Consider the following 20,801-nt stretch of genomic DNA (forward strand, 5'->3'; position numbering starts at 1 on the left):
CAGACTCACAGACACAGAATACAAACTTCTGGTTACCAAAGAGGAAGGAGGGAGAGGGATAAATTAGGAGTACGGGATTAACAGATACACATTACCATATATAAAATAGATAAACTACAAGGATTTATTGTGTAGCACAGGGACTATATTCAATATCTTATAATAACCTATAATGGAAAAGAATCAAGAAAAAAGTATATGTATGTGTACATATATACATATATATATAACCAAATCACTTTGCTGTATACCTAAAACTAACACAATATTGTAAATTAAGTACAATAAAGAAATTGTACATAAGCACTGTACTCCAGTAGATAAAATGGTTTGCCATGGGTTTAAGTCAACAATTCTGATACTGTTATACATGTATATAGGAATAAAAAGTTAAGTAGGTGGATGGTGAGTGGTAAGTGCCAAGTTTCTTACACACAGAGTGGACGTTTACAGATAAGCAAGGCAAAGAAGCAAGAATAATAATCCATGTGGTAATAAATTACAGTTGGAAACATCAATATGAATTCATGTTTAACTTAATACAGATACAGTTACACAGAAAAATATTTATAGATATGTTTATATATACCGGTTACCATACACACATATATTTCCTTGCTCTGTCAGTTGAGGCAGTCTTGAAGCATTACACCCCAGGAGAAACAGCACACCTAGCACCCAGATCTTGGTTCCTAATACCATTCTCCAGTAAAAGGAACCACTGGCTCCTTGGAGAAATGGCTGATTCTAGGGTAAGTTGAGCCTGGAGCATCCTGTAATTCCAGAAGGTAAGGAAGTGTTCAAAAACAACAGCAATAACAACAAAAATGGGGTCCATCAAAGGGGTATAGGAGCCAGTGAAAGAGCTTTCTAATGGCCAAAGCTGGAACACTTTGAGTAACAAATTTAATAAAATAGTACTGGATTATAAACCAAAGTATAAAATAAAGTTTCTACCTCAAAAACTAAAAAAACAGAGCAAAATAAACCCAAACCAAGGACAAGAATGGAAAAAATAAGAGCAGAACTCAATGAAACTAAAAACAGGAAAACATAAAAACTTACTGAAACAAGAAGCTAGTTCTTTTAAAACAGTGAATAAAAATGATAATCCTGTAACAAAATTAACAAAGGCAAAAAGACACATATCAACAATATCCAGAATAAAATGGTATATCACAACAGATCCTGCAGCCATTAAAAGGATAACAAAGTAATACTATGTACAACGTTACGCTGATAAACTCAACAACTTAGAAGAAATGGACCAATTCTTCAAAAATCATAAACTATCAAAAATGTGCCAAGATAAAATAAATAACCTAAATAGTCCTATAACTATTAAAGAACTGAATTTGTAACTTAAAAGCTCTTGAAAAAGAAATGCCACAGACCAGATGATATCACTGGAGAATATTATACCAAAAAATCAGAGAATTAAAATCAATTTTACATAATCCCTTCTAGGAATTAGAAGGGGGAATAATTTCCAACTCATTTTATAAGGTTGGTGAGCATTACCTTGATACCAAAACCATACAAATACAGCATAAAAAAGAAAACTACAGACCACTATCTCTCATTAACTTAGATGCAAAAAATTCTCAAAATTTTAGCAAACTGCATCAAACAATGTATAAAAATTAGTAATACAACATAATTGACATTTATGGTCAACTGCACTCAACAACAGAATACTTGTTTTTCAAGTGCCCATGAAGCATTCATAAAGGCAGACAATATCTTGGGTCATAAAACAAATAAAACAAATCTTTACAAATTTAAAAGAACTAAAATGACATAGTGTATATATGCTATGCCATAAAGAAATCAAGACTAGAAATCACTAAGGGAAAGACAACAGGAAAGTCCAGAAGTATATTCATTTAGCATAATGTTTCTAAGGTTCTTCCATGTTGTAGCATGCATCAGAACTTCATTCTTTTTTATGGTTGAATAATATTCCACTCTACACATGTACCACATGTTGTTTGTCCATTCACTCGTTCATGGGACACTTTGGTTGTTTCCACCTTTTGGGTATTATGAATCATACTGCTATGAACACTGGGGTATAAGTATCTGTTTGAGTCCCTGTTTTCAATTCTTTTGAATATAAACCTAGATGTAGAAATGCTACTTAATATCTAATTTTTTGAGGAACCACCAAACTGTTTTCCACTGGCTGCATAATGCATGTGGGTTTCTATAAATTCCACATCCTCAACATCTTTTATTTTATTTAAAAAGTAATAATATCCATCCTAATATGTATAAAGTGGTATCTCTGTGGGGTTTTGATTTGCATATCCCTAATGACTAACAATGTTGAACAACTTTTCATGTAGTTGTTATCAGCTTGCCAGATGCATAGCAAACCAAAACACTGAGACAACAAGGTTTTGTAGTAAAGAGAGGGTTTATTTGCAAGGCAGCCAAACAAGATGATCTGAGGCGCGGGGAGCTTGGGGAAAGGTGACTGAAAAAAAGTTGCAATAATCATCACTCTGCACAGGCCTCTGCACGGTCAAAAGGCTACTGGAGTGGACCCTTAAGCATAACCAGTTGAAGGGTGATCCTATTCAGTCTTAACCAGCTCAGCACAAACTAGATGCAGCTGACTTGAAGTTCCCAGAAAACAACTCAGGCAAATATCTTGTTCAGGTTACAAGCCACTTGAAAGACATGCAAGTCTGAAAGCAAACTCGATTAGTGAAGGCAGGAAAAACACATTCATTGGCCAACTGGACAAATGTCTATTCAAGTCCTCTTTTCAGCTGGGATGTTTATTTTTGTTGTTGTTGAGTTACAGGAAGTCTTTATGTATTCTTGATATAAATCCCTTATTACATGGGTCCCCAACCCCCAGGCCACGGACCAGTACCGGTCCATGGCCTGTTAGGAACAGGGCCACACAGCAGGAGGTGAGCAGTAGGTGAGCGAGCAAAGCTTCACCTGTATTTACAGCCACTCCCCATCGCTCGCATTATCACCTGAGCCCCACCTCCTGTCAGATCATCGGTGGCATTAGATTCTCATCAGAGCACGAACCCTACTGTGAACTGCACATGCAAAGGATCTAGCTTGCATGCTCCTTATGAGAATCTAATGTGAGGTAGAACTGGGGAGCAGGTGCAAATACAGATTATCATTAGCAAAGAGTTCTGACTGCACAGAGACCATAATAAATCAATTGCTTGCAGACTCATATCAAAACCCTATCAGTGACTGGCAAGTGAAAACAAGCTCAGGGCTCCCACTGATGCCGCATTATGGTGAGTTGTATAATTCTTTCATTAGATCTTACAACGTAATAATAATAGAAATAAAGTGCACAATAAATGTAATGTGCTTGAATCATACCAAAACCACCCGCCCCCCCCACCCCCAGTCCATGGAAAAATTGTCTTCCACAAAACCGCTCCATGGTGCCAAAAAGGTTAGAGACCACTGCCTTATGAGATATACTATATGCAATTATTTTCCCCCATTTTGTGGGTTATCCTTTCATGCTACTGATAGTACCCTTCACACACTTTTGAAGGACATAAATATATAAGACATATTTGTTCTTAAGTAGAAAACCTAAATGATGCAAAAATATGAATTTTCACAAAATTACTATACAAATTAAATGCAACTTTAGTTAAAATCACAACAAAATTTTACTGGAAACTGAATAAACAAAATTCATAGAAATTTAAAAGGTCTAAGAATGGCAGAATAGTGGCATGTATCAGAACTAGATATATAAACAGATACCTTTATATCAGCATATGCTATAAAACTACAATTAGTAAAACAGTATTGTGTTGACATTAAGAATAAACAAATGGACCAAAATTCAAAAGTATATTGAGGGCTTCCCTGGTGGCGCAGTGGTTGAGAGTCTGCCTGCCGATGCAGGGAACACGGGTTCGTGCCCCGGTCTGGGAAGATCCCACATGCCACGGAGCGGCTGGGCCCGTGAGCCATGGCCGCTGAGCCTGCGCGTCCGGAGCCTGTGCTCCGCAACGGGAGAGGCCACAACAGTGAGAGGCCCGCGTACCACAAAAAAAAAAAAAAAAAAAAGTATATTGAATGATATATGAGATTTAAGACATGATAAAAGTAGCACATTCATATGAGAATGGATTATGTAATTAATAAAAGGAACTAGCAAAACTGACCATAACTCAAAAGCTATTGAAAAAAAAACCCACACACTTCACATTTGACAATTAAAATAAAAAATGTCATCCATCATATAAGATACTATAACCAAAATCTGTAATAGTCTAGGGATCATTTGGAAAAATATCTGATAAATAACAGATAAATTATACAAATTACAGATAAACAGTTACAGACACTCAATTTAAAGATCTCTCATAAATTAGAAAAAACAAATGGCCAAAGGATATGAAAAGATAAAAAGGTATTTCAAATAGCCAGTAAACTTATGAAAAGGTGTTCAAACTCAGTGGTAATCACTAAAGTAACACTGAGATCATTTAATACTGATCAAATTGGCAAAAATTTCAATAGAATAGTAAATACTCTATCAGGTGAAAGGTACTTTCTTACATTGCTGGTATAAAAGGAAATTGTAAAAGCCTCTTCTGAAAGCATGCGTGCACACACACACACGTTTATATATGTGTTCATTCAGGAGCACCAATGAAGATATGGAAGGATTTAAGGCTACCTCAGCAGGATGAGGGGAGTAATGATTAGTAGCTTTTTCTTTTAAATCTTTGACTCACCTCAAATGAAGGACTTTTCTAATTTGAAAGATGCAAATAAAACTTTAAAAACTGGCAGCACATATAAATGACTGAAGGAAATGCAACAAAATGCAACAAAGAGAAAAAGAACACTGACCACATATATTCAAATATCAAATCATTATGTTGTATTCCTGAAACTAGTATTATGTAAATTATACCTTAGTTAAAAAAAAAATGCTCAAGGAGTCCATGGAGAGGCCCACATGGGAGGAAATTAAGGCTTCCTGCCAGCAAACAGACCCACATAAGTGTCATCTTGGAAATACATCCTTAGCCCCAGTCAAGCCTTCAGATGACTGCAACCCTGGCCATCATCTTGACTACCACCTCATGAGATTACAAGCCAGCACCACCTAACTAAGTTGCTTCTGAATTCCTGACCCACAGAAACTGTATGAGATCATAAATATTTTTTTTAAAAAAAGAAGAAAGAAAAGAAAAGAAAAATCTATTTGAAAACTCTTAAAGCTATGGTCCCTATAATAATTCTTAGTTAATGTCTCTTACGACATCCTATTAACAACGCTCCTATCACTAAAACAAAAAACCACATAATAATCAGATAAAACTTATTATTCTGCAAATCAAAACAACAATGAGGTACCACCTCACACTGGTCGGAATGGCCATCATTAAAAAGTCTACAAATAATAAATGCTGGAGAGGGTGAGGAGAAAAGGGAACCCTCTTACACTGTTGGTAAGAATGTAAATTGGTGCAGCCACTATAGAAAACAGTATGAAGGTTCCTCAAAAAACTAAAAATAGGGTTTTCCTGGTGGCGCAGTGGTTGAGAGTACACCTGCCAATGCAGGGGACACAGGTTTGTGCCCTGGTCCGGGAGGATCCCACATGCCGCGGGGCAGCTGGGCCCATGAGCCATGGCCGCTGAGCCTGCGTGTCTGGAGCCTGTGCTCCACAACAGGAGAGGCCACAACAGTGAGAGGCCCGCGTACCACAAAAAAAAAAAAAAAAAAAAAAAAAACTAAAAGTTGCCAAATGATCCAGCGATCCCACTCCTGGTCATATACCCAGACAAAACGATAATTCGAAAAGATACATGCAACCCTATGTTCATAGCAGCACTATTTACAATAGCCAAGACATGGAAACAACCTAAATGTCCACTGTTGGATGAATGGATAAAGATGTGGCACATATATACAATGGAATATTACTCAGCCATTAAAAAGAAAGAAGTAATGCCACTTGCAGCAACATGGATAGACCTAGAGATTATCAGACTAAGTGAAGTAAGTCAGAAAGGCAAATAACATATATCACTTATATGTGGAATTGAAAATACAACACAAATGAACATATCTATGAAACAAAAATGAACTCACAGATATAAAGAACACACTTGTGGTTGCCGAGGGGGAGTGGGGAGGGAAGGATTGAGAGCTTGGGATTAGCAGATGCAAACTATTATATATAGGATGGATAAACAACAAGGTCCTACTATATAGCACAGGGAACTATATTCAATATCCTATGATAAACCATAATGGAAAAGAATATATATGTATAACTGAGTCACTCTGCTGTGCAGCAGAAATTAAACACAACATTGTAAATCAACTATATTTCAATAAAATTAAAAAAAAACTTACTCATGTTTTTTGTTTTTGTTTTTTTTTAAATACACTGACAGTGGACTTGAGAGGGACTCAGAAACAACTTCATCCATTTCACAATTCTGCCTAGGCTGACCCTGACCTTGTCACTCAAGCTGACATATGTGCTACCTTCAGCATTTCTAACTTTTCTTTTTTTTTTTTTTTTTTTTTTTTTGCAGTACGCAGGCCTCTCACTGTTGTGGCCTCTTGCGTTGTGTAGCACAGGCTCCAGATGCGCAGGCTCAGTGGCCATGGCTCACTGGCCCAGCCACTCCGCAGCATGTGGGATCTTCCCGGACCGGGGCACGAACCCGTGTCCCCTGTATCAGCAGGCGGACTCTCAACCACTGCGCCACCAGGGAAGCCCCTAACTCTTTAAATATATCTAGGCAAGTATCACCCATGGGGATGCTACCAACCTGATTTGTTGACAGCTTCACTTGATTCCACAACTAACTGCAGAGGGGCTTCTTTCTTCCTTGAAGAAACTGTACCTGACTTTGGATGTGATTTCTGGCACTGAGTCTAAAAGAGATACAACATTAGATCTATTCTATTAAATTACCAATTTTGATTAAACACATTTGTTCTTAAATTGAAAAAAAAGTATTTTTAAAAACAATAAACCAGCTGGTAAAGTTGCATACTTAAATCCTTAGAAACCAATTTCGTATTATCTAGAAAAGCTGAAATTTCATATAACCTATCACAGAAACAATGTTGCTCTGAACAGCTTTTAAAAACCTATTCTGCCAGAAGATTGGATAAATAAATTACCGTATAGTCATATATCACAATATCACAAATACAACAGTGAAAGGAATAAACTACAGCATATATGATTATGTTAAACAAAAAAAGCAAGTCACACAAGTATATAATCTCATTTACGTTAAGTTCAGAATAGATGCAAAAACATGTAAAACACTAAATATATATAGTATTTAGAGATTCACTCTATGCAGGAAAGAGTTAATGCACCAGGCCTGATCACTTAAAAACCTGCTTACAGGACTAGCCCTTGGCTGGCACACAGAGTCTTGGCTTTCAGAATGTCTCCTCCATTACCAACTGGAACCTGCTATGCCAGCCTGCCTAGACTGTTTGTATAAACAATGTGATTTATGGTGAACACCTTCCTTCTTTCCTTCAGAGAATACAGAATTTTGGTGGGCAGAGCGTACCAATATAACCAGCTCCCAATAAAAACAGGCTAAATCTCAAAAGGCTTCCCAGGGCAGAAAGACTGTACATGTTTTATAGCATTTTACTGCTGGATGCAAAGAGTGCACTCTGTGTGGCCCCTTTGGAGAGCCTGACATGGATTCCACCATACTCTGCCTGATAACGTACTTTTCTCTTACTGATCTGGCTGTGTATCCTGACTATATGCCTATAACAAATCTCAGTCATGAGTACAACTAACTACAAGTGGAGTCTCATGAGTTCTATCTAGTGAAGCACCCAGCATGTGAATGGTAGTAGGACCTGTCTCAAGTAGTGAAAGAAATATTGACACAAATGTCAGCACACACCCACGTGTGGTAAAGCTATAAAGCAAAAGATGGGAATGATGAACATGAAATTCAAAACAGTGGTTACCGCTGTGCAGGGAGGAGAGGCAAAAGAGTAAGATCACAAAGGGGCACACAGGTGCTTCAAAGGTACTGGTATTTCTGACATTGAGAAATGGGCACGTGGATGTTCATTTATGTTATTTTTAATACCTTATGTACATAACATGCTTTCTTTTGAAAATTTGAAATATATCAAGTTGTAAATTTTTTAATTCTAGAAAAGAGAAATCTCATTCACATATTACAGGTGGGAAAGTAAACTAATAGACCATTCTGAAGAAAAAATTGACAATACTTAACAATTTCGTTTCAAAAGTACATATCCTAGAGAAATTCAGTTTACAAATGCAAACAAGGAGGCATAGACAAAGGTGTTCACTACATCATTATTATAATGAATAGAGGGAAAAAAAATCTAAAAATCTACCAATAGGGAAATATGTAAATAAGGGAGCCACTACATTGCTAGTTCAGCGGATACACTATGGAACTCAATTACATAAAGTAACAAAAGCAAGTTTTCATTATATTCTACTCCCTTTTGAAACCTCACCAAGGATTTTTTTAATGCATTCTTTTTTTTTTTTTATTTATTTTATTTATTTATTTATTTTTGTCTGCATTGGGTCTTTGTTGCTGTGCGCAGGCTTTCTCTAGTTGTGGTGAGCGGGGGCTACTCTTCATTGCAGAGTGCAGGCTTCTCATTGAAGTGGTTCTCCTGTTGCGGAGCACGGGCTCTAGGCACACAGGCTTCAGTAGTTGTGGCACATGGGCTCAGTAGTTGTGGCTCGTGGGATCTAGAGTGCAGGTTCAGTAGCTGTGGCACACAGGCTTAGTTGCTCCACGGCATGTGGGATCTTCCCAGACCAGGGATCAAACTCGTGTCCCCTGCATTGGCAGGTACATTCTTAAGCAATGCATCACCAGGGAAGTCCCACTAAGGATTGTTTTAAATGTATAAACCCAGAAGGATGAAGAGAAAGAGAAGGGAGTAGATGAGAGACATCAATAAACTTCTTTAGGTTGGAAAGCAGATCAGTACCAACTAAGCAGCCCAGAAAGACCAGAAACATGCTAACAATGAAGTAAGCCCAGAAGCAGACAGATTTATGTTTAAGGAGAAACCCATAAGTTCAATTTTTCAAGGTACAATGCACCTCTAAAAGAGGGGCTCCAGGTAGGGCCTGCAAACAGAAGAGTTGTTAAAGGATGTATGGGGGGGAGCAGAGTCAAGATGGTAGAGTAGGAGGACATGGAATTCATGTCTCCACATAGCTAGAGCACCTACAAGGCACTAGTGGGGGACCTCAGACACCTATGGGGACAGGAAGAACCCCCAAGTGACCCGGTAGGACATGCGGGAGGGAAAGTAGAGGCTGGTTGGGACCAGTGCCCTGAGGGGTGGCTGGGGGAAGGGAGGAGTTCCCATGCTCAGGAGGGGCCCACCCATGGTGAAGGGTTTGGCGGGACAGGGAGAGACCTTCAGGGGATTGGAGAATCAGAGGGGAATGTGGCCAGAGTTTCCCCCAACCTCTCGGCCCCTAGATAGTCTGCTGGGGTCCCAGGCCAAAACCCCTACACTTAAGGTCCCCTCAGGGACTGTTTCTTTTTTTCTTTTGCGGTACGTGGGCCTCTCACTGTTGTGGCCTCTCCCGTTGCAGAGCACAGGCTCTGGACGCGCAGGCTCAGCAGCCATGGCTCACGGGCCTAGCCACTCCACGGCATGTGGGATCTTCCCAGACCGGGGCACAAACCCGTGTCCCCTGCATCAGCAGGCAGACTCTCAACCACTGTGCCACCAGGGAAGCCCCCCTCAGGGACTTTTCCAGCCACATGGGTCCTGAACCTAGGTCCTGCCACCCCACAGCAAAGGTCTTCTCTGGTTTGTTTGGGTTTTTTTCTTTTTTTTTTCCTTCCTGTTCTGGTTCTGTTTTACCTTGTTGTTGTTTCATTTATATATAATTTTTCTAAAAAATTTTTTACTTTTCTAATTTTATTTTATTTTTTATTCTTTGTTATACTTTTGCCTTTTGTGTTTTTTTGTTTTGTTTTTCTGCCACACCATGCAGCTTGCAGGATCTTGGCTCCCAAGCTGGGGGTCAGGCATGAGCTCCTGTAGTGGGAATGCTGAGTCCAAACTGCTAGACTAACAGAGAACCTCATACCCCAGGGAATATTAATCACAGTGAGGTTTCCCAGAGTTCCTCATCTTGGCACCCAGCTCTACCCAACTGCTTGCAAGCTCCAGTGCTGGATGCCTCAGGCCAAACAACCTGTAAGACAGGAACACAGCCCCACCCACCAAAAACAATAAAAAGATGAGACAACAAAAAAATGTTACAGATGAAGAAGCAAGGTAAAAACCTACAAGACCAAATAAATGAAGAAGAAATAGGCAACCAACCTGACAAAGAATTCAGAGTAATTATGGTAAAGATGTTCCAAAATCTCAGAAATAGAATGGAGGCATGGATCGAGAAAATACAAGAAATATATAACAAAGACCTAGAAGAACTAAAAAACAAACAGTGATGAACAACATAATAACTAGAATGAAAAATACTCTAGAAGGAATCAATAGCAGAATAGTTGAGGCGAAAGAACAAATAAGTAAGCTGAAAGATAGAACGGTGGAAATGGGCTTCCCTGGTGGCGCAGTGGTTGAGAGTCCGCCAGCCGATGCAGGGGACACCGGTTCGTGCCCCGGTCTGGGAAGATCCCACATGCCGCGAAGCAGCTGGGCCCGTGAGCCATGGCCGCTGAGCCTGCGCGTCCGGAGCCTGTGCTCCGCAACGGGAGAGGCCACAACAGTGAGAGGCCCGCGTACCGCAAAAAAAAAAAAAAAAAAAAAAAAGAACGGTGGAAATAACTGCTGAAGAGCAGAATAAAGAAAAAAGAGAGAAGATAATTGAGAAGGGTCTCAGAGACCTCTGGGGCAACATTAAATGCACCAACATCTGAATTATAGGGGTCCCAGAAGAAAAAAAGAAAGAGAAAGGATCAGAAAAAATATTTGAAGAGATTATAGTTAAAAACTTCCCTAACATGGGAAAGGAAATAGCCACCCAAGTCCAGGAAGCACAGAGAGTCCTATATAGGAGAAACACACCAAGACACATACTAATCAAACTAACAAAAATTAAATTCAAAGAAAAAATACTAAAAGCAGCAAGGGTAAAGCAACAAATAACATACAAAGGAATTCCCATACAGTTATCAGCTTATTTTTCAGCAGAAACTCTGCAGGCCAGAAGGGAGTGGCAGGATATATTTCAAATGATAAAAGGGAAAAGCTACAACCAAGATCACTCTACCCAGCAAGGATCTCATTCAGACTTGATGGACAAATCAAAATGTTTACAGATAAGCAAAAGTTAAGAGAATTCAACACCACCAAACCAGCTTTATGACAAACGTGAAAGGAACTTCTCTAAGCAGAAAAGGAAAAGACCCACAGAAACAAACCAAGACAATTAAGAAAATGGTAATAGGAACATAGGTATCAATAATTACCTTGAATGTAAATGAATTAAATGCTCCAACCAAAATACACAGACTGGCTGAATGGATACAAAAACAAGACCCATATATATGCTGCCTACAAGAAACCCACTTCAGACCTAGGGACACATACAGACTGAAAGTGAGGGGATGAAAAAAGACATTCCATGAAGATGGAAGTCAAAAGAAAGCTGGAGTAGCAATACTCATATAAGACAAAACAGACTTTAAAATGAAGACTGTTACAAGAGATAAGGAAGGACACTACATAATGATCAAGGGATCAATACAAAAAGAAGATATAACAATTATAAATATTTATGTACCCAACACAGGAGTACCTCAAAACATAAGGCAAATGCTAAGAGCCATAAAAAGGGAAAACAACAGTAACAAAATAATAGTGGGGGACTTAAAACACCCCACTCACACCAGAGAACAGATCATCCAGACAGAAAGTAAGTAATGAAATACCAGCTTTAAATGACACAATAGACCAGACAGATTTAATTGATATTTATAGGACATTCTACCCAAAAGCAGCAGAATACACTTTCTTCTCAAGTGCACATGGAATATTCTCCAGGATAGATCACATCTTGGGTCACAAATCAAGCCTCGGATTATTTAAGAAAACTGAAATCGTATCAAGCATCTTTTCCGACCACAACGCTATGAGATTAGAAATCAATTACAGGAAAGAAACTGCAAAAAAAAAAAAAAACACCACATATGGAAGCTAAACAGTGTGCTGCTAAATAACCAAGGGATCACTGAAGAAATCAAAGAGGAAATAAAAAATACATAGAAACAAATGACAATGAAAACACAACGGCCCCAAACCTATGGGACGCAGCAAAAGCAGTTCCAAGAAGGAAGTTTATACCAATTCAATGTCACCTCAAGAAACAAAAAAACTCTCAAATAAATGATCTAATCTTACACCTAAAGCAACAAGAGAAAGAAGAACAAAGAAAACCCAAAATTAGTAGAAGGAAAGAAGCCATAAAGATCAGACCAGAAATAAATGAAATAGAAATAAAGAAAATAATAGCAAAGATCAATAAAACTAAAAGTTGGTTCTTTGAGAAGATAAACAAAATTGATAAACCTTTAGCCAGGACATCAGAAAAAAAGGGAGAGAACTCAAATCGGTAAAATTAAAAATGACAGACTTCCCTGGTGGCACAGTGGTTAAGAATCATGCCTGCCAACGCAGGGGACATGGGTACAAGCCCTGGTCCAGGAAGATCCCACATGCCGCGGAGCAACTAAGCCCGTGCGCCACAACTACTGAGCCTGCACTCCAGAGCCCGTGAGCCACAACTACTGAGCCCATGAATCACAACTACTGAAGCCACTCACTCTAGGGCCTGTGCTTCGCAACAAAAGAAGCCATCGCAATAAGAAGCATGCACAGCACAACGAAGAGTAGCCCCCGCACACCAAAACTAGAGAAAGCCCACGTGCAGCAACGAAGATCCAACGCAGACAAAAATAATTAAATAAATTTGTAAAAAAAAAATTAGAAATGAAAAAGGAGCAATTACAACTGACATCACAGAAATACAAAGAATCATAAGACACTACAACAAGCAACTATATGCCAATAAAATAGAAAACCCAGAAGAAATGGACAAATTCTTAGACAGGTGCAAACTTCCAAGACTGAACCAGGGAGAAATAGAAAATATAAACAGACCAATCATAAGTAATGAAATCTAAACTGTAATTAAAAATTTTCCAACAAACAAAAGTCCAGGACCAGATGGCTTCACAGTTGAATTCTCCAACACCTATCATTCTCAAACTCTTCCAAAAAATTGCAGAGATGAACACTCCCAAACTCATTCTGTGAGGCCACCATCATCCTGATACCAAATCCAGACAAAGATATCACAAAAAAAGAAAATTACAGACCAATATCACTGCTGAACATAGACACAAAAATCCTCAACAAAATACCAGCAAACAGAATCTAACAACACATTAAAAGAATCATACACCATGATCAAGTGGGATTTATCCCAGGGATGCAAGGATTCTTCAACATACGCAAATCAATCAATGTGATACACCACATTAACAAACTGAAGAATAAAAACCATATGGTCATCTCAATAGATGAAGAAAAAGCTTCTGACAAAATTCAACACCCATTTATGATAAAAACTCTCCAGAAAGTTGGCTTAGAGGGAACCTACCTCTACATAATAAAGGCCATATACAACAAACCCACAGCAAACATCCTTCTCAGTGGTGAAAAACTGAAAGCATTTCCTCTAAGATCAGGAACAAGACCAGGATGTCCACTCTCACCACTATTATTCAACATAGTTTTGGAAGTCCTAGCCACAGCAATAAGAGAAGAAGAATAAATCAAAGGAATCCAAATTGGAAAAGAAGAAGTAAAACTGCCACTGTTTGCAGATGACATGATACTATACATAGAGAATCCTAAAGATGCCACGAGAAAACTACTAGAGCTAATCAATGTATTTGGTAAAATAGCAGGATACAAAATTAATTCACAGAAATCTCTTGCATTCCTATACACTAACAACGAAAGATCAGAAAGAGAAATTAAGGAAACAATCCCATTCAGCATTGCAACAAAAAGAATAAAATAAAAATAACTAGGAATAAACCTCCCTAAGGAGGCAAAAGACCTGTACACAGAAAACTGTAAAACAGTGATGAAAGAAATCAACTGTAAAACACTGATGAAAGAAATCAAAGATGACACAAACAGATGGAGAGATATACCATGTTCTTGGATGGGAAGAATCAATACTGTGAAAATGACTATACTACACAAAGCAATCTACAGATTCAATGCAATCCCTATCAAATTACCGATGGCATTTTTCACAGAACTAGAACAAAAATTTTTTTAATTTGTATCGAAGCACAAAAGACCCCAAACAGCCAAAGCAATATTGAGAAAGAAAGATGGAGATGGAGGAATCAGGCTCCCTGACTTCAGACTGTACTACAGCTAGAGTCATCAAGACAGTATGGTACTGGCACAAAAACAGAAATATAGATCAATGGTACATGATAGAAAACCCAGAGATAAACCCACACACTTATGGTCAACTAATTTATGACAAAGGAGGCAAGAATATACAATGGAGAAAAGACAGCCTCTTCAATAAGTGGTGTTGGGAAAACTGGACAGCTACATATAAAAGAATGAAATTAGAACACTCCCTAACACCATACACAAAAATAAACTCAAAATGGATTACAGACCTAAACATAAGGCCAGACACTATAAAACTCTTAGAGGAAAACATAGGATGAACACTCGATGACATAAATCACAGCAAGGTCCTTTTTGACCCACCTCCTAGAGTAATGAAAATAAAAACAAAAATAAACAAATGGGACCTAATTAAACTTAAAAGCTTTTACACAGCAAAGGAAACCATAAACAAGATGAATAGACAACCCTCAGAATGGGAGAAAATATTTGCAAATGAAACGACAAAGGATTGATCTCCAAAATATACAAACAGCTCAGGCAGCTCAGTATCAAAAAAAACCAACCCAATCAAAAAATGAGCGGAAGACCTAAACAGACATTTCTCAGAAGAAGATATACAGATAGCCAACAAACATATGAAAAGATGCTCAACATCACTAATCATTAGAGAAATGCACATCAAAACTATAATGAGGTATCATCTCACACCGGTCAGAATGGCCATCATCAAAAAATCTACAAACAATAAATGCTGGAAAGGGTGAGGAGAAAACGGAAGCCTCCTGCACTGCTGGTGGGAATGTAAATTGATACAGCCACTGTGGAGAACAGTATGGAGGTTCCTTAAAAAACTAAAAATAGAACTACCATATGACCCAGCAATCCCACTACCAGGCATATACCCTGAGAAACTGTAATTCAAAAAGACACATGTACCCCAATGTTCACTGCAGCACTATTTACAATATAGCCAGGTCATGGAAACAACCTAAATGTCCACTGAGAGATGAATGGATAAAAGAAGATGTGGTACATATATAAATACAATGGAATATTACTCAGCCATAAAAAGGAATGAAATTGGGTCATTTGTGGAAATGTGGATGGACCTAGAGTCTGTCATACAGAGTGAAGTAAGTCAGAAAGAGAAAAACAAATTTCATATATTAATGCATATATGTGGAATCTAGAAAAATAGTACAGATAAACCTATTTCCAGGGTAGGAATAGAGATGCAGATGTAGAGGATGGGCGTGTGAACATAGAGGCGGAAGGGGAGGGTGGGATGAACTGGGAGATTAGGTTTGATATAAAAACACTACCACATGTAAAATAGATAGCTAGTGGGAACCTGCAGTATAGCACAGGGAGGACAGCTTGGTGCTCTGTGATGACCTAGAAGGGCGGGATGGTGGGGCATGCGAGGGAGGTCCAAAAGGCAGGGGATATATGTACACATATAGTTGATTCGCTTTGTTTTACAGCAGAAACTAACACAACATTGTAAAGCAATTATACTCCAAAAGGAACTTGCCTGGTGGCACAGTGGTTAAGAATCCGCCTGCCAATGCAGGGGACACGGGTTCAAGCCCTGGTCCGGGAAAATCCCACATGCCGCAAAGCAACTAAGCCCGTGCACCACAACTACTGAGCCTGAGCTCTAGAGCCTGCGAGCCACAACTACTGAAGCCCACGCACCTAGAGCCCATGCTCTGCAACAAGAAAAGCCACCGCAATGAGAAGCCTGCACACCGCAACAAAGAGTAGCCCCAGCTCGCCACAACTAGAGAAAGCCCGTGCACAGCAACAAAGACCCAACGCAGCCAAAAATAAAAATAAAATAAAATAAATAAAAATTTAAAAAATTATACTCCAATAAAAAAATTTCTGTAATAAAAATTTTTTAAAAATTTTAAATGTAAGTATACGAAGCAGTCAGTCACTGAGTCCCTCCTCTTCCTACCCAAACAGAAGATTAGATGTTTTCTCCCTTGAGTTTTGAATCAGAGAGACTGTGAGCTCAAAGACATGAAATATAACTGAAGGTAAGAGTAACACATTGAAAACAGAAATATTAAGTGCAAGTATTCAAATTGCACCTTTCCCCTTACCCACCGGGCTGAGAACACTCACAGTTAGAATCAGACCCCTAAGCAGGAAAGAAGAATTCTTTGTCAGAAAAACTTATCAAGTCAAGAGAAAAAAACCTGCAGATATTAACAACTGGACATCCACAATAATGTGGCCCAGACAAATCATACCATGGTGAAATCTACCAATGTACAACTCTAACTCTGCAAATACAGCTTCCAATCACCATTTTAGTTTTTCATCCTTAAAAGTGAGACCGATAAGGATCACTGGACCACTGGACATTTGACAAAAAGCTCTAGTGTAAAAGGTAATGAGCAAAGTAAGCGAAAAAGGTACTTGTATGAAACAGAAACTCTTAAGAAGAAATCTTAATTAAAAGAATTAGAAGGGCTTCCCTGGTGGCGCAGTGGTTGAGAGTCCGCCTGCCGATGCAGGGGACACGGGTTCATGCCCCAGTCCGGGAGGATCCCACATGCTGCGGAGCGGCTGGGCCCGTGAGCCATGGCCGCTGGGCCTGCGTGTCCGGAGCCTGTGCTCCACAGCAGGAGAGGCCACAGCGGTGAGAGGCCCACATACCGCAAAAAAAAAAAAAAAAAGAATTAGAAGAACCTAACATCGAGGAATATCATGAAATTTCAAATCAATAAAGACAGATGACAAGATTCTAAAAGCTTGTAAACATGAAAAAATAGTGGCTCACAAAGGATCAATCAGAGCAATATTCTCAACAACACAAGAAGCTTTAAAAAAAAATAGAGCATGTCTTTAGAAGTCTGAAAGAGAATCATTTCCAGCCTAGAATTCTATACACATAATTACCCATCATGAGGCTAAAGTCATGGTATTTTCAAACATTTAAGGTCTTAAGTTCTCAGGACGCTACTAAAGGATGAGCCCCACCAAAAAAAAAAAAAAAAAAAAAAGAAAGAGGGCAAGAAATATGAGCTACAGAACAGGACAAAAGAGAAGGGACTTCCCTGGATGATAAAGGGAAATCACATTGCCAACACTTACGTGACAGGCCTAAAGATGGACAGGAACAAAAAATAGAGAAGAGAGATCTAGGAAGGATAGCTCCAGAAAAAAACTGAAAATGATAAATTACTTGATGTGTCTACATACACTGAGAAAACATTTATAACTCTGTCACAGAAACTGGTTCTAAATTAGTCAGAGGTGCACAGAATATCAACAAATTTAAAAACCAAGACAAGTAAATCAAGAGAAAACTAAGAGATAAGCAAATGGCTAAGCAAACTGTGGTATATCCATACCATGAAATACCACTCAGCAATATTCCAAAAAGTTATATACTATATGATTCCATTTAAACAACATTCTTGAAATGACAAAACTGTAAAAATAAAGAACAGATTCGGGGTTTCAGGAGTTGAGGGAGTAAGGGTGAGAGAGAAGTAACTTGTTATAAAAGGATAAGAGGGATCCTATAGTGATGGAATTTTTCTGTATCCTGTCTGTATCAATGTCAATATCCTGGTTGTAATGTTGTACTACAGTTTTGCAAGATGTTACTTTTAGAGGAAACTAGGTAAATCATACACAGTCCTGAATTCTACTATTTGTTACAGCTGCTATAAATCTACAATTATCTCAAAACAAAAGGCTTAAAAAAAAAAAAGTAGAAGCTCCCAGTAATATCTCTCTATAGAGAAGGTTATTTTTTTCTCCTTTTAAACAGATTGGATTGAAATGATTAGATCCTCACTCTCAAGGACTGAGCTGGGTCTGATATGACATTTTAGTAAGACTCAGTCCACTCGTAACCTGCCCTGTTCTTCAGAATGCCCCCTCCTGGGTTACTGAGAGCCTAGTGAGCCTGTTTAACCCTTAAAGATTGTGAGATATTCAGTCCAGCCCTTTAGAGGTTTTTGCTCAACTTTTTAGCCTCTGGCCTCAAATTGTTCAAAATGTGTCAAATGCCTATTTGTGGTGGGCCACTTTCCTGCAGTAGGACTTTACCTTCTTAGCACAGCAAGACTACATGTTTCACTCCTCCATTCTGGCCTAAGGTTCTTCACTACCTCAGAACTTACAAATGTTCTTTAAGGAAAAGTGGCTATCCATTTGAGGCACCTCCAGAATTCCAATTTGTCATGCCATCCCTGCACAAGTGACAAAATCTCTGCTTTCCCTCAGTGGACTCACACTGTCTGGACCAACCTAAAATCCTCAGCTTTTGCCCCAAATTAACATACTCTCAGGGAAGAAAATGACCAACAATCATCAACTCATATTCTAAGGATTCCACTGTCTTTGAAATTTTAGTTCATCTAGTCCTTGTCGCTTCCACAGCTCCACGGCTCTAAAAACATGATTTGTTTGCATTTTATTATTTTTTTTAACCAGCTCTTCAGCAGGAGTGTTGACTTACTGCAATCTGTTACATCCTTCCTAAAAGTGGAACCTCTATCATAACCTTGATACCAAAGCCCAACAAGAACATTTTGAGAAAAGAAAAAAAAAAAGACAATATTGTTCATGAACACAGATGCAAACATCTTAAATACTGGGAAACCAAATCAAAACAGGTTAATACTTTATGACCAAGTCAAGTTTATCCCAGGAAACTTAGTTGATTTAACTTTCAAAAATCAATATAATTGGGCTTCCCTGGTGGCGCAGTGGTTGAGAGTCTGCCTGCCAATGCAGGGGACACGGGTTTGTGCCCCGGTCCAGGAAGATCCCACATGCCGCGGAGCAGCTGGGCCCATGAGCCATGGCCGCTGAGCCTGAGCGTCCGGAGCCTGTGCTCCGCAACGGGAAAGGCCACAACAGTGAGAGGTCCGCGTACCGCCAAAAAAAAGAAAAAAAAAATCTATATAATTTATCACATTAAAGAAGGTCTCTCAATTCTGACAGAATTGGATGTCTTCATTTCTTGGAACCAAAAGGCTATATGTGTTTATTTGTTTATTCAAGTTTCTAGTGAATGTTATTTCTATAACTACAGGTATTCCTCAGAGATATTGCAGGGTCAGTTCCACACCACACCAATAAAGCAAGTACTGCAATAAAGCAAGTCACATGAATTTTTTGATTTCCCAGTGCATATAAAAGTTATGTTTACACTATACTGTAGTATATTAAGTGTGCAATAGCATTATGTCTAAAAAAAAGTACATACCTTAATTAAAAAATGTTTAATGTTAACCATCATCTGAGCCTTCTGGAAGTCATAATTTTTTTGCAATGGTAACATCAAAGATCTCTGATCACAGATCATAACAAATATAATTATAATGAAAATGTCTGAAATATTGTAAGAATTACCAAAATATGACATAGAGACATGAAGCGAGCAAATGCTGTCTGAATAATGGCACTGGCAGACTTGCTTGACACAGGGTTGCCACAAACCTTCAATTTGTAAAAAATGCACTGTCTGTGAAAGGCAATAAAGCAAAGCACAATAAAACAAGGTATGTCTATATACAATTCTTCTAATTAGTATTGTGCTTTTGAATAATTTGTCTTTAATCATTAGCTTCAAAAACTCTATTCCAAAGTCTGCTTTTTTGTAGAGTTAGGTCAACCTATCCTCTTAAGATATATAATCAAGAAAAGATTGATTCCCCTGTTTAGCAAATTGCCTTCAGTTTTAAAAAAATAACCAAACTTGCCAACCTGGATTAAGAACTTCAGTAGTTGCCCACTTTCCTAAAAACCTAATTTAGGCATCATTTAAGTAAGAGTGAAAAATAATTGTGTTAAAAATTGATAATTCTAATTCCCAGACCTCCAATTTCAAACACAGGAAATGTCAGACCAAAATTTTCACAAAATACCTCCAAATTTTATATAAACTCAATGGGAATATAGGGTTCCTTTTTAAGAATAAGACTTACAAACAACTAAAATGTATCTAACTATATATTGTGTATTGTTCACTCACTAAACTATTAAATTTGTACCAGTTCTCCTTTTTGACTTACCTCTTTACTTGGTGACTGAACACAAATGTCTTTTATTTTAGGTGTTGAATAAAGCACTGATTTTGTGGAATTTGTACTAAAATCATTGGCAAGACCTAAAAAAAGTTAAAACAAAACATGTATAAAATTTTTTGGTTACAATTAAAAAAGGCCTACATGATATGTGAAGAAGTCTTTTGACTCTTTTAAGCGCAATTAGTTTAACTTAAGTACAGACATCAGTTCAATATTCAATTGTTCCTAGAAGGCATCAGGACTGAAAAAGACAAACAAGATTCCTGAAGAAATATGTGCCAGTTC

The 20,801-nt window shown here is 38.3% G+C and overlaps 1 protein-coding gene across 1 annotated transcript in view; it reads right to left on the reverse strand.

Moving 5' to 3' along the window:
• The window catches only part of CENPC (centromere protein C), a gene marked incomplete at its 5' end in the record, with an annotated part of 91,689 nt that overhangs the window by 64,071 nt on the left and 6,817 nt on the right, over positions 1-20,801 (reverse strand). Inside the window, 2 exons of the mRNA XM_079716564.1 lie at positions 6,807-6,912; positions 20,502-20,596. Coding sequence (XP_079572690.1) covers positions 6,807-6,912; positions 20,502-20,596 — 201 coding nt within the window. The remainder of the gene's footprint in view (positions 1-6,806; positions 6,913-20,501; positions 20,597-20,801) is intronic.

The sequence above is a fragment of the Hyperoodon ampullatus genome, assembly GCF_949752795.1.
Source record: "Hyperoodon ampullatus genome assembly, chromosome: 1".
Taxonomy (NCBI): domain Eukaryota; kingdom Metazoa; phylum Chordata; class Mammalia; order Artiodactyla; family Ziphiidae; genus Hyperoodon; species Hyperoodon ampullatus.